Below are 14,505 nucleotides of genomic sequence, written 5' to 3' on the forward strand. Positions count from 1 at the left end.
GTTCTAATGAAGCAAAGTCTCAATTAAGTAGAGTTAGGCTGGATCAGACATGTGGGTCCCCAGGGTTCAGAATGGGGGACTCTTATCTTAACACAATGGTGATTTAAAGTTCTAAAACCAGCAGTACAGGGCTGTAACTGAAATATCCATGATATGTGTGGGTTATACTTCTAATACTTTTAAAGCAAAATTTATTATTTGTTAAACATTATTTTCAATTCCTGTAAAATAATAATAGCAAAAAGGCTTTCATCGTTCTCTTTGGAATATTACAACAGGACAGAAATTATAAGTCTTTCAATTGCTGTTTTACTGATTTGTTTGCATGGCAGAAACAAAGACATCCTTTAATTAACAGAATTAGCAGAAACTGGGAATGAGCTGTGCCCACAGTAAGAACATAAGAACAGGTACAAGTGAGAGGAGGCCACTCAACTCATCGAACCTGTTTGGTACTGTAGTTAGGAGCCAATTAATCAGAGGATCTTATCGTACAGTTTCTTGAAAGAAATCAGAGCATCAGCTTCACCAATATGGCTGAGTAGCAAGGTCCATACTTCCACAGCCCTTTGGGTAAAAAGTGCCTCCTGTTCTTGGTTTAAAATGCACTTCTGTGTAGGTTTCTACTTATAGTGTGTCTTCTGGTCCATGTTTCACTGTTCATTCTGAAGAAGTCCTCTGGGTTGACATCGTCAGTGCATTTAAAGATTTTGAATACTTATATCAGATCACCTATTAGTCTACTGTGTTCAAGTTTAGTTTTAACTGCAAAACCAATGGAAAATTGAAACTAGTAAAAAGAAGTAATACACTACTAATTGTGCAGTGTCTTTGAGGTATCTTTACCCCAACTACAGTACCATTTAGAAATATAATAAAAGTACCAGCAATCATAACTAAATAATCAAGCGTTCATATAATTAATTAATTATAAATAATTAATAAAGCAATCATTAGCAATTAAATAATACATTATATATAAATATCATAAAACACAGGCTTCTTAAAGTGGAATGAGGAAATTCATTTTTGAATAGGAAATATCAATTAGACAGTATAATATAGTAAGAAAAAAATGTAATTTTGCAGAAGAGAAATTTATTCAACTAAGTTGCTAAATAAGAGGGAAAATTATTTTGTATCAAAATAAGTAATATAAATATCAGAAAATGCACCGGAGGTATTCCTCAAACTAAGAATGTTCAATCTCAAACATCTCTGGGGTTGAGACCAAACCCACAAGTAAAAACAGCTCCCAGTGTGTAAGATACCGATGTAGGGCTAGAATCTCAAAATACAAGAGAGCAGAGCTGCATACAGTAGAGCCAGCAACATAGTAACCTTACCAGGCCCTGTGTGCGTGGTGCATGCATGGTGTTGTATGTGCATGGCAGAAAGTGTGGGCTTCAGGCCATACTAACTTCAAACAACACAGATATCCGTCTGATTTTTTAGCACGTGATGAAAATCCGATTTAATCCACATCTCAGTGAGTGTCGTACATACTTAACAGCCATAGGATCTTGCTAGGATGCTCCTCCTTTAAGCTAGCTTTTGTTCCTGCTCAAGCATTTTTAATAAACTCTTACTGTAATTTAGAGTGAAGAGAGTGGCAGGACTGAATGATGACAAACTTCTCCGAACAAAAGTTCTTGGGAATCAGCACTGTGCAGAAATGGAGTTCACATTTGTCCCACACCAACAGTGAATCACAGCTTAACTTGGAAAGCTAAAGACCCTAGCCCAGGCTTTTGCACGCCTGCTCTGAAGTGCTTTGAAATTACTGCACCACCATTTTCTCTTTGTTCCAGTCTAAACATTACATACTGTAGCACTGATGTCTCAAATTACCTTTGTTGCTGTCCTCAGTACTGTGTTCTTTTTATAGGCATTGGTTTCTGTCCATGATTTCAAATGCAAGAAAAAATCCTAAATAAATAAATCAGGTAAACCTCAGTGCTTGTTGATCGTGAGGGACTAGAACAGCATGGGAGCTGATCAAAAGACCTGGCCCTGTTTTTCGGAGGCTGCACAGAATACTCTCTTCTCTTTCCAGACTAAGAGAAAGGGGGAAGGGAGCCTATGAGAGGAGCACCTAGTTTCTCCGGTCAGTGGACCGTGTTCAAGTTTAACAGTAAGTCTGGCCCTGCAAATGACACTGATCTGGTCTTCCTTTTTAAAAGATGAAATACAGAAGAAATAAAGCCTGGGAAAATCTGATCCCCTTGATTTGAAAAGGAAGGGGACCGCATTAGGCCATATACTGACAAAGATCAAATTCGGCGGAGGGATCGTACAAGAGTGTGAACAGCATGATGATGCAAAGGACGGCCCAAGACGCAACAGCAGCGTGCGCATGCAGCTCGTTCTTGAGGACTTGTGGAAAGCAGGGTTGGGTGTGCACGACACGGGGCAGGCCAGGACGCAAGCCAGGGCGGTCCCAGGCCTTCAGCTGAGCATCTTGTGCCGGTCGAAGACCGTCTTCCTCTGCTCCTGGACCTGCCTCTTCCAGCGCTGCTGCGCCCCCTCCACCCTCTCCAGCACCGAGTTCGCTCGGCCCGGCCTGGCGCTGGCGGAGGAGCGCGCGTCCTGCCAGGGAGAGACAGACACAGAGGCACGGTTTACCCCTTGCTGGACAGAGAGAAGAAAAGGAGAATTTTAGCGTGTGAAGACATTTCTTTCTGATTTCAAAATGCGACTTGTGCAGCTATTAGAAATTGTGGGCCTTCTGTTCAAGGCATATCAATAAAACAGAGATGTAGTGTGTAAATATACAAACTCTGCAGCCCAGTTCCTTTTTTCTGCACTCAAGCCGAGCACGTCATTAGAACCACGTTTGTTTGCACGGCTGGAATGGAGTATAGACCTCATTTGTTTTGGATAAATATTTTATGAATGATCAGAGATAATGGGCTTCTCTCATCATAAGCAGCTCAAGCCAGATATGAAAACAAGACAGCTGCTCAATCACTGGCACTGGCTCCACCTGACAACAAACCCTTCAGTCGTCTTTCAAGCTCACAAGTGCTTCGGCACAGCAAGCTGGGAACAAAAAACAAAAAACAAGGCAAAACGAAAAGAGCAAACCCCCCCCCCCCATCCTACAGTTCTCAATTCCCGGTCTCCTTCCCTTCCAATCTTGCAAGATCAAACGCATGCATGGTCAAATCAGAGGAGGAGTGAGATCATTCAGCCTTGAGGCTCAAACTTGAAATCATCACCTCAGTGATGCAGAGTTGGGAGTGCAGAGAGACACTCTTGACAATGCAGGGCCTGTTTTGATGGAGAGGGTCTTCCACACAATGTGAGCTTCCTATGTCCCCTTTCAAATACTGTCATGTGTCACACAGACAGCTGGGTGATCTCTGTCTCCGTGCTCTTCCAGACAGTTGATTTCCCATTGTCTCTCGTTTCCTAAATACTGTACATCTATAAAACTGTCTTTGTTTCCTTCTGTCTGGAATTATGCTAATGTTGTAAATCTACAGTAAAATCGATAAAACCCTAAAAGAATGGTAGCTACCATGTGAACAAATCTTTAAAACAAACGTCAGTGCGAAGGACTTGTAAATGAAACAGCAGTAATTTTAAAACTGCAAAAAACAAAACTGTCAACCTTAACAATAAATAAAACAGTGTATAATTTATAATAGCCTAAAAACCTAATTCAGGAAAACAAATTTGTAATGGTACTAAGACTTTAAATGCCCTTTTTTAAAAGGCTCACTGGACTGTAAAAGGACTGAAGATAGTTCATGACTTTTCCACACTGTTAACCACCCACCACTAACACCAGTTTTCCCTTCATAGTTTTCAAGAAACTGAGAGCCATTAACTCTTATAATTATAAGAATAATATGGATTTTAATACAAATAAACATTTTACATAAACATAGATGTGTTGGGCTAGAAGAAAGCACCCCTCACCACCAGCACTTGCGTGTATTTTTATGGGGAATTTGTTTTCAATTTTTGTTTCTGTTGAACACAGCATTTTTCAGGAAAGCATCTGCCATACCAATCCAGAACTGCTACTGCTCAGTGCATAGAAATACAGCAGTGCATTTGAAAGTTGAGATTGCCTACAGTCCTCACTTTCTTGATTAAGAAGCAGCTTTCTCATTGAATTACTTTAAATGTTTAGCAAAAGTTTCAGGTGCTCCAATGTCACAGACTCCTAAGGGTGGGATGTTAGACAGCTTCCCATGAGGCTTCAGGGTGATTAACAACAGGGTGATTAAACAGGAAGCGTTTTATTAAAAGGTCACCAGGGAGTTATGGGTCTGATTTCTTCAGCACTAGATGAAGTGTGAGGAGACGACTGGGTTTGTGTTTATCTTCGGAGGTACAGTAACTGTACTTTTCAACAGTTCGAGAAAGGAATCAGAGCCTAGGGCTTCATCATTGCTAGTATGGCACTGTAACTGCTTGGCACACAGGTGTTCTGAGTGGGACTGAAGGCCGGGGAGCTGGGGCCAGGTGTGCTTTTAAGAGCAAGTGATGATCACCCACTTCACACCTCAGCCCTGCTCCTGGCCCGGACATGCAGTCATCCGTTCCTGGATAAGTCAGGAACTTAAAAACACGTCCTACCAAGCACCTCAATCCCGGCAGTTTTTTCTTCTGGGGACCATATTCAACGGCTTGTGGGAGGGAGTGTTGTTGGGGGGGTTGGAGATCAGAGGGCTCCGTCACTCAGCAGGACAGCACCCCTGTCCCAGATGAGCCATCACTGTGATAAACAACCCTCCCAAACTCAGAGCCTGTCAGCAGGCCTCTTTCCACACTAGACCCCGTGCGTCGGAAGGGCTATATGCCCTTTCGGGGAGGGAGGGAATGAGTCTGGGAAATGGATCAAAGCCTCACCGCTTGGAAACGTGTGCCACAGAACTAGCCGCCATGATGAGAACTCTAGCCTCTTGTTTAGAAAAGCTACGTTAAAAACATCGAGGGACAAGTAAAGGGCAAGAACGCAGACATGGAAGACCGGATTTATCTCTGTCCTGAAGAGTACCGAAAAGGTAAACATTACTTTGCGGCCGTCTTGTAGGAAGAGGAGTCTGCCTGCGACACCCCTTTCGCCCCTGGACAGGATACCGGTTCCTTAATTAAAAGGCGCCCCCCTCCCCCCACACAGATACACGTCTGACACGATTTATCCCTTGTTTCCATGTTTTGATGGAAGTCTAAGCCCGCCTCTTAGAGGGGATTAGGAACATCCCAGAGAGTGCTGGGATTTCCGGGTGCTGGCGCTCTGAACCCCTGCCAGCTCCGCAGGTTGGATTAGCCCCGTCAAAGGGACCCGCTGGAGGAGAGTGAACAGGACACAGTGCGGGACGGCTGTTATTAGACAAATGGATACCTGCAGTCCTCCGTCTCCTTCTTTCAGCCTGTCGCCTATTGATAATACAAAGGAAGACATGGCAGCTTCTCGTGAATCGATTTTCAGCTGGAGGGTTGTTTGGAAGAGCTGCCAGATTGTCATTGTCATCTTGGGACAGTAAAATGAGTTTCAATAGAATAAAAAAAATAAATAAAATGGCAGCAGAACCACCACTCCAAGATCCACGAAACAGAATCCTTTCTTGGCCAAAATGTTTACATTTTAAGGCACCCATAACTTCAACTTCAACTTAATTTAAATACGTGAACCTTTCAAGGAAATAATTTATTGCACCTTTAAAGTTTAGCGAAGTGTTTCATCTCATGGGAAGATCAAGGGTTTGGATTTTAAAGAGATTCACTACATTATTTAAGTCTTATAAACTGTTTGTTATACTATACTTTTCTGACAGTATTTCTTCCATCATTGTTGATCACTAATCCAGCCTAGTCAGTAGCACTTAAGATTTCAATCGAATTAACAAAGACACTGCATACAAGGTCTTTTTTTTGCAATTCCAGACTTCATCTATGGAGTTGTACTTGTGAGGTTATTTTCAGACTGAAAACTGACACAGGGGTTCGAGTTCCTAAGATATCGGGGAAAGAGTGTGTAAGCCCCAGACTGTGAAATAACTGCACTGTGCCCAGGAGCAAGCCAGGAGTTCAAACAGCACAAAGCAACCTGATATAGACAGAGCCATATTTACATTAAGAGACGTCTTTCACCATGCCTAGCTGGTTTTATTAGACTTAATTAAAATAAAAGCTTTTGATTAATGGAATGGGCTAGCAGTAACAGGTAGGGGGAATGCAGCTGTGGCCTGGGGCTCTTCACTCATTTAAGAAATAAATTCAGATATGAAGAAACACTATATACAATCTACATAAACAAACTTTGCACAAGTGAAAGATCCTAATTCAGGGGTGTCCAGCCCAAATTTGTAGAGAACTACCTGGATCTCCTAGTTTTGATATCTAGTCCCTACAAGGACTGGGACTCTTAAGGACTACAGTTTGAGACCTGTTATTGCAAGTGGTTTAACAGACCACAAAGGAGTTAGTAAGGCACCTTGACTCACTAAACTTAGTGGGCCAAGAGGAATGCTTAAGTCCAAAACCTAGTAACCAGGACATATTTCATACTGTGTTTAATACTATGCTCTGCAGTGTCTGAAGTAGAGAATTGTGGTTTTAGTAAAGCTCAGACGCATAATTCAGGTAGTGATGTGGTACTATGCCTGATGCCATATAAGACTGCAAAGCAGTTGAGCCAAGACAGCAAGGTTAAATGCCCTGTTCTTACGAACAATGTCACAGAGTCCTTGATGACTAACAAATAAGTCAGGGCCTCAATTTAACATCTCATCCAAATAATGAAATTTAAAATTGTGTATACTCAATCTTTGATATATGTAACACATTAATACAATTATTTTAGAACAAAATAAATGTTAACAGCCCGTTACAGATGTCACCTATTGTTATTGTAATCCTGACAACTAAGCCCTCTCCTGCATTTATAGGTTCCCATTTCATTATCCTGCTGGTGATGCTGCTAGGTAACTTGTTTGGTTGCTAAAATAAGACCTAATACCCGTTGTCCTGGGTATATTCCTACGCTATAAGATGTTTGGTCAGTTTGTCACAGTTCTCATCAACAAGTCCCTGAAATTTGGTGCCTAAAAGCTTGAAATCTACTGCAGTCACACCTGTGATAAAAGCAACCGGGCCAGTCTGGTAGTGTATCAGTCACCTATCAGGGGTCTATGCCTGCCTAGCTTTGCTATCTCCACTTCAGGTACTGTAAGTTGCGTTGAACAGTGCTTGTACCATCCTTCAATTACAAGAGCTGCTACACTGCAATTAGCGCAAATTACACCCCATTCATCTTTTAACCCCTGTGCCCAGGCATTTCCTCAAAATGCTACCTTACCTTTACAGCCCGTCGGAACGGCACTTTAATAATTAGTTACACCTTACCGTTTCCTCTCATCACACAGACCACCCAGTCTCTCTCACACGCTCAACCAAAACCAAAGAAGCAGAAAAAAAAATAAAAAGACATGCACAGAAGGGAAACAAATGAAAACAAAAATACAGAACAAGGGCCAAGGCTGAACAGGGCACAAACAGTCCTAGCGGGCAAGGCAGAAGAAAAAGCTTTTAAAATAGCATGAAAACCAATAAACAAAGGCAACAAGCTGGAGGCAGATCAAAGAACAACACCAGAGTTACAGCGGGGAGCTGAAGAGCCAGTATAAAACACAAATTTTACCAAATCCTTTGGGCCTCCCAAGCTGCTTTTCAAACCGCGTATTAGGAAGGTGACATTCTCCGTGCCAACTGTAGCTGATATTTTTATTTCTACTGTACTTCAACAATCAAGTATCCCAGAAAATCGGACAATAAGGAACACAGGAGAGCTCCCAATCTGTATAAGCATGTTTTCTATCAGTTTGTTCTGCTCTGTGCTTAATAAAAGTGATTAAGGGACACTGACGCATTGCTACTGTACCTTGATGGGAAGGGAAAAAAACACCCTCTAAACTGGGTACCCTGTGAAAGCGCAAAGCAGACTTGGTCTTAATTGTTAGCAAACTTAAAAGACTTCACCTTGTTCAAAACTAAGGCCAAGTTCTGGCACTCCAGGTGGCGCCAATCCTGCCGTATCGCTCACGCTCGGTGCTGAGGATTTTTACAGTGGTTGTCTGTGGTTCTTAATGTCCTTAAGTTCTTAATAGCTCAGGGACCTTGTGCTTTCTAGGTCTTCTAATTTCTCATGTACTGTACCTAGTCACTCGATGTGAACTTGTTGATATAGAATGCATACTGACAACTTGTTCTTGGATATCATCCTCAGTCAACTGAAGGAACTTGTCAGGAATTCTGCATCACTAGATTCTTTTCAAACTAAAGATGGGCTCCATTTACCAATGTCGGATGGCATTACATTCAGTCTCGGGTATTTTCTCAAGCCCGAATTTGAGAAACTATGCGCAATTTCATCAGACAGATTGGGAAACAAAGTGAGAAAAGTGTTCGAGGGCCATGAGATTGCTGGGGGTCTCTTCTCATCAACAGCGCAATACACATTTGAATAAACAGAGGGCCGCGGAGGTAAGGTCTAAGCTATGCTCGCAGGATCGGGGTGCACAGGGGTGTGGGGCAGCCGGGTACCTCGCTGTCCTCCTCGTTGCGCAGCGGCTGGGTGTAGGATTCGTGCTTGCGGATCAGCGGGTCAACCAGCAGCAGGAACATCATGTAGAGGAGCAGGGATCCCACCACAGACAGATAGATAATGATGGTCACCTGGGAGAGGGGCACACGGCACAGACTGTACATCCTCAGAAGGGATCTAGCAGAAAGGAATGCTTGCCCCCGATGCAGACGGTTCACCTAGAATATGGCTGGGGGTATGCACACATGCCTAAAATATATTAGCAGTGCAGAGTAGCTTGATGAATTCTGAAGGCCAGGAAAGAGAGACGGGCATTGGTTGATGGCCAGTGCAACATCTAGTATATGATAGTTCAGTGTGAAGGGAACCCTTCTTTGCAAAGTGCTTACAGTGTCAGGTGTTGGCCTAGAAATCTACCTAACCGGTTCTGTCATTCCTGACATGTGTCATGAAAACCACAGTATTAAACCTGCAGATCTTCAAGATATTCTTGATATTACCGTTTTTTTAAATGCCCCCCCCTCCCCCTAAAGTAATCAAGGAATTAATTTCTTCAGTAGAAAGTAATCGAGAAAATAACGTAAATAACATCAGGAGTCCACTGTGCATGGCACAGCTTTATCTAGGGTCACTATGCCTTAATCTTTTACTTTGTGGTCACAATTGTGTGATATTGCTGTTGCATTATCTTTATCTTGCAGATGGCCTGAAATTTATAAGCACCAGAATTATATTTTGGTTAATACTCCTACAAGATGAAGTGAGTCAGCTTCAGACCCTTTTGTGCAAACCCTGTGGCATATAGGACCACATAGCCATATATTTGGGAAGTTGTTTCAAGTGCTCTCTTTTGCCTTTGGACCAAAGGGACAAGTCAGTCTGTCTGCATGACCTGCTCTGTGCATCTAATTCAACAAACCAAGGACTGAGGGGTGGGAACTTTCTCAGTTAGGCCTGGCTTTGCCGAGCTGGAGGACTGCAAGGATGAAATTTTAGCGAGGCTGCACTGCAGACACAGAAGCACGGAGCACACTGATGAGGTGGGGACGATGAAGGTGATGGTGGTGGTGATACCTTGATGGTGGTGCTGCTCCGTTCTTCATACTTGCACTCGCACAGCAGGCAGTAGGCCTCCACATCGTGGCCCGGCACTGGCATGGGCTCCACCACGTGCAGGCAGTTACTGTACACAGCGACAGTGGATAGACCCAGTTAGACTGAGCAGAGCCAGGGAGCGTACAGTCCCTGGACAACGTATACCCACTGTCTTTCCAAAAGACATCAGGACATTAGGGAATTCTCCAAGCACATCATGGTGCATGCAGCATTGTTAAAGATCTATGGGTTGTGACCTATAATTTGACAGGCTCTTTGAAACCAATTATTAATTTTGCTTCTGGTAAATGTTCAGACTAAAAGATGTCAGATCTCTGCAATTACAGAAAGATAGAGGATGCTGGCTGTGGCTCCTCGACAGCTCTGTTTTACACGATGTCTGTAAAAGAATGAAATATAGCATAGGGAACTGACTTTTAAGAGCCTGGCTTTCGGAAAGCAGGGCAAATATTCAAACACACACTGTACAGATGATTGCGTAGATGAGCTGTTTATAAAATACTGTGCCCCGGTTGTGTAAACACCTAGGCCAGCTCTTACCAGTCTTTCTGAGACACATTCTTGTTGTAGATGTGCCCGCTTATGTCCCTGTAAGGAGGGCAGATACACTTGCAGCGCACATCTTCAAAACTCTGAAAACACACAAGAGGAAGACGGTCTACCCTCAGTCGCCCTCAGCACTGCTGGTCATAGAGGCGCATTTCATATCGGACATTTGTTTGTAATATTCAGAGACCCAGAGGCCCCTGGTCTGGTATATTCTTGGGATGAAAACAACAGTGATTTGCATGCAACCCTAGAGATAGTGTAGCCTCTTGTGACAGGGTGTCTGCATAAGAACGGATTTGCACAATGTTTATTTTTAAAATTAGACAACACTTGTTAGGAGACCAATTTGTACTAGTAAGGAACTGCTCTAATTGGTCTATACAGAACAGTAAAGGCCTTTAATTGTACAGGAACATATGGAATATTCAGGTAGCAAAGTTATGGGTGGGTAGAAAGTGTGGCAGCTTGAGGGAATTGCTTGCCAATACTGCCATCTAGTGGCAATATTAAAATGCAGAATGCTGAAATAGAAGTGATAAGAGCCTGATAGCAGCTGATAGTCTTTTTAAAGATGGACACAAGTCACTTCAAAACAGATCAGTTGTTTTATTAGGAGATGGTGGGGGAAACTTAACCATAAGAGGACATACTGTATGTAATTTGGACATGAACAACTGCTGTCCAGCCACTGATTAGCTATTACTAAATAATCTTCAATGCAGATGGCATGTTCAGTGTAGTAGGTTCCTTTCATGCCAGATGACAAACACACAAACCTCTTCTATAGTCTGTCTTCCTCTGATTTGTAGTGGTGTCCAGGATGTACATTTATAGTGTAGTGTGGACATAAAATGTGGCGGAGCGGTGGCTAAGGATCTGCACCTGTGGCTGGATGGTTGCCGGTTCGTATACCGTGAGGAATCCTACTCCGTTGGACCCCTGAGCAAGGCCCTTAACCCCAACTGCTCTAGGGGTGCAGTATAAATGGTTGACCCTGCGCTCTGACCCCAAGCTTCTCTCCCTGTCTGTGTGTCTCATGGAGAGCAAGCTGGGATATGCGAAAAGACAAATTCCTAATACAAGAAATTGTATATGGCTAAACAATAAAGTGATCTGAATCAAGCATTGAGCGAATGACCCTGTGCACCCGAGCATTCCCAGTCAGCTTGTGTGAAGTGTACTCGGCTCGTGCGAGTGGGGGTGTTTTACCTTGCTGGCGTGCGCCAGGGGGGTGAATCCGCACAGCACACAAGCCAGGAGCAGTGGGAGAAGGAAGCCGAGGCTCCTCGCAAGGTCACACATGGACATGGCGACACGGCGGCGCACGAGGGGGCTCTGTGGGACACAAGCGCTGCTCAGACCTTGGGTGCACAAAACGATGAGACCGAGCGCCGCGTGGTGGAGCAGCACGCCCGGAGTCTGGGGTGCGACTCAGCTGGTACCAAAAGAAGAGGGCTGGTATAATTCTGGGGACTGGTGATGAGGCACCTTTGCGTAGTACTGCACTGTCTCCTGACCGCATTCTGTGTGTGTACCTACAGTATAAATCTGTCCGCAGGTGTGGTTGTATATACTGTACAGCACAGTATACTGTACATGGGGGTCGCACTAGAGGCCTGAAATAACCTTCAAGTGTTGCATAAAGCTTTCAATTGTGTTTTGTAGAACAGTGTAGTGTATTGGTAATTCTTTTTTAAAAAAGCCTTATTTTACAGAAACTCCATTTATCCATTTAACTCAGGAGGGAGGGAACATTGCGTCTCTTTAAAAGCCCTTAATCCGACTTGTTCACAGGCCAGCGAAAATCTCACAATGGTTGTAATCCGAATGTAAAACTAGAAATTTTACTGAACACTATATACTGTGAAATTAAATGTAGAATTCAACATTTGTGCAAGTTGTTTTTATATAATTCTGCTCTTTCTGTGGGGATGGGTGGGAGTCCTATTAAAGGGATTATTTTGCTCAGTTTGGGCTGCAGAGGAATTCTGACAGCAGGGCTGCCACCTTCCAGGTTGATCTCTTCACATCTCCGAAAAGAAGCAGGGCTTGGTTAGATCAGTACTGGAACAGGAGACCTCAGAGGAAAAACTGGCTGCTCCTCTAAAGATTGGAGGTGGACAACGGCGCACGCCTCAGATATATCATATCATATATCATATTTCTGTCGATTTGAGGCGAGTTGGTGATTTTTCCCCCCTTGACCAGAACTTCCAAAGCAATGGCCCAGTATAGTGACCCAGGACCAGCTCCTGCTGACCTCTTGGTCATTAAAGATCCCAGGGCTCTAGGAGTGTTAATCCCTAGTGCCCTGGCTACACTGCTCTCTTGGCTTGCCCACTCTGGCCTACAGTACCTAAAGTTTCCCCTCAACCCAACTGGTGAGGCAGTTTCTCACTCTTACCCATGATGTGCTGCGGGGCAGCTGGTGCAGAACACCTTCCCTGGGTCACCTGCGTGTAAAACACTTATAAATGAAATTATTGATCATTATTTGTATTCCTCATAAAATTAATTAGAAATAAAAATCGAATGTAGAAAAAAACACGCAACAGCATGTCCTTCAGGTGGCCGGGTAAATCGGCTCCAATCTCAGCCTTTTCTTTTCAAGCGCGCTCAGTCCGGTGAAACAGAAAGTCTGACAGCAAGTGAGGTGAGATAGCAAGTCAGTGCCCTATTAGTATTACAGTAAGTCACTGCATCCGAAGCTACAGTAAATGCCGAGACCATACACGGGCCTACCAATGATGACAATGTGAGGTCAATGGATTAACAATAGTAAACAACTGAGCTGTGTGTATTGTTTTTACATGAACCACGCGAGCGATCTTAAGTCTGATATTTGTGAATACAATCTGTTTTTAAGACGTCTCACTACCCACTAAACGCCACCTCCACACATGTCATGGCGCATCGCAAGGTGGTGACCACAGAGGCAGTCATACTGTACATGTCAATATACAAAATACAAATATACAAAAACACCTTTCATGCACACGTCGGTAAATGCGAAACCTGTCCACTGCCCACAGACAGGAGATAAATGACAGCATAGTCATTTAGAGTGTCACAAGACCGTGCAATTTACAAATCAAAACGGAACCTGTTCTGCAGAAGCTTACGTTTTGTACACAGCACCATTGTTAGGGTCCCTCACTGACAGCAGAAGCAAAAAAAAACGTGATTTCGGGTAACTCAAGGAGACAGTGTAAATACTGTTCTGCAAGCAATCGCGCACAGCTCAGGTAGGTTTTCCTACTGTCTTTTTAAAATAAAATAACTCGATATACAGAAGCGGTCCCTATTCACATACCTTCTCCCCTTTCGTCAATTCGTTCAGATTCCTTAAGCCGAGCGGTCTCTATTCGCGTTGGAAGAGAGCATTGACTGTTCTTCCTCCGGACACGCCTGCTTCCTTGCGATTGGTAAATCTGACAAATCTCCCTTATTCCTATTGGTCTATGTCACCTCAACTGCAGAGCGTGAATGACGCACCAATAATAAAGATGAATATTTTTTTCCCGTTTAACAGATAGCTTCGATTGCTTTTCCTACATTAATTCCTAAAATGTCTAAAACGAATACTATAATACCTCGAGGACTCACAAGGCTTTCTTATTGCGTATAGGTATATTGCGTAGGTATTGTACATAGTTTCCTGTCACTACTCTTTGCTTTATTGCGGTGGTTTTCCTGGCAGGTGCATTTACAAGTGAGAACAGGAGGTACTGTTTTGTGCACAAAGAGCTGTGGGAGCATGTAGCAACCCTCGCATGCAACGTGTTGAAGCCAACGCCCTGGCTTCTTTCAAGAAACGTCTAGAAGATATCCCCAGAGCATTCGGATACAGACAAAATGGGGCAGCAGGGTAGAAAGATGGTTCCAACAGTTTGTATGCTCTCCCCATGTTCACGTGGGTTTCTTTCGAGTGCTACGGTTTCCTTCCACAGTCCAAAGACAAACGGATAGTTAACCGGCTTCTGGGAAATTTGCCCCCCCCGGTGTGAGTGCGTGTGTACTTGCCCTGTGATCGACTGCGCCAGTTGCTTGCTGATGATTCCCCACTACCCTCGATTGTATGAAGTGGTTAGAAAATGGAGGGATGGAAAAACAAATGAGCCAAGTGTCCCAATGGCCTCCTGTTTGTTCACTTTCTTGGGCTCTGCACAACGGTGCCAGCTCAGGCTCCGGAGCTGTGGGGATACAGCAGGTACTCCAGGAGGGGACAGGACCTGTGGGTGAAGTGACCCCCGGATAGGTGACAAGCAGTAGCCGTC

General features: G+C 43.7%; 1 protein-coding gene across 4 annotated transcripts; it reads right to left on the reverse strand.

Moving 5' to 3' along the window:
* Window positions 1–286: 286 nt before the first annotated feature.
* Window positions 287–13,683, reverse strand: tmem9 (transmembrane protein 9). Of its 4 annotated transcripts, none has more exons than XM_088640295.1 (7): window positions 13,542–13,636; window positions 12,633–12,681; window positions 11,438–11,563; window positions 10,220–10,311; window positions 9,638–9,746; window positions 8,563–8,694; window positions 287–2,631 (listed from the first exon to the last, which is right to left on the reverse strand). In XM_088640295.1, the coding sequence occupies exons 3-7, from the start codon at window positions 11,534–11,536 to the stop codon at window positions 2,449–2,451; spliced, it is 615 nt and encodes a 204-aa protein (XP_088496421.1). In that variant the 5' UTR covers window positions 11,537–11,563; window positions 12,633–12,681; window positions 13,542–13,636; the 3' UTR covers window positions 287–2,448. The 4 variants fall into 4 exon arrangements, with proteins under 4 accessions (XP_088496421.1, XP_088496422.1, XP_088496423.1 ...); XM_088640296.1 differs by having other exon boundaries at window positions 12,633–12,695; window positions 13,542–13,602; XM_088640297.1 differs by lacking the exon at window positions 12,633–12,681 and having other exon boundaries at window positions 287–2,589; window positions 13,542–13,683.
* Window positions 13,684–14,505: the final 822 nt, after the last annotated feature.

The sequence above is a fragment of the Lepisosteus platostomus genome, chromosome 7 (genome assembly GCF_059453375.1).
Source record: "Lepisosteus platostomus isolate fLepPlt1 chromosome 7, fLepPlt1.hap1, whole genome shotgun sequence".
In the NCBI taxonomy this organism is placed as follows: Eukaryota; Metazoa; Chordata; class Actinopteri; order Semionotiformes; family Lepisosteidae; genus Lepisosteus; species Lepisosteus platostomus.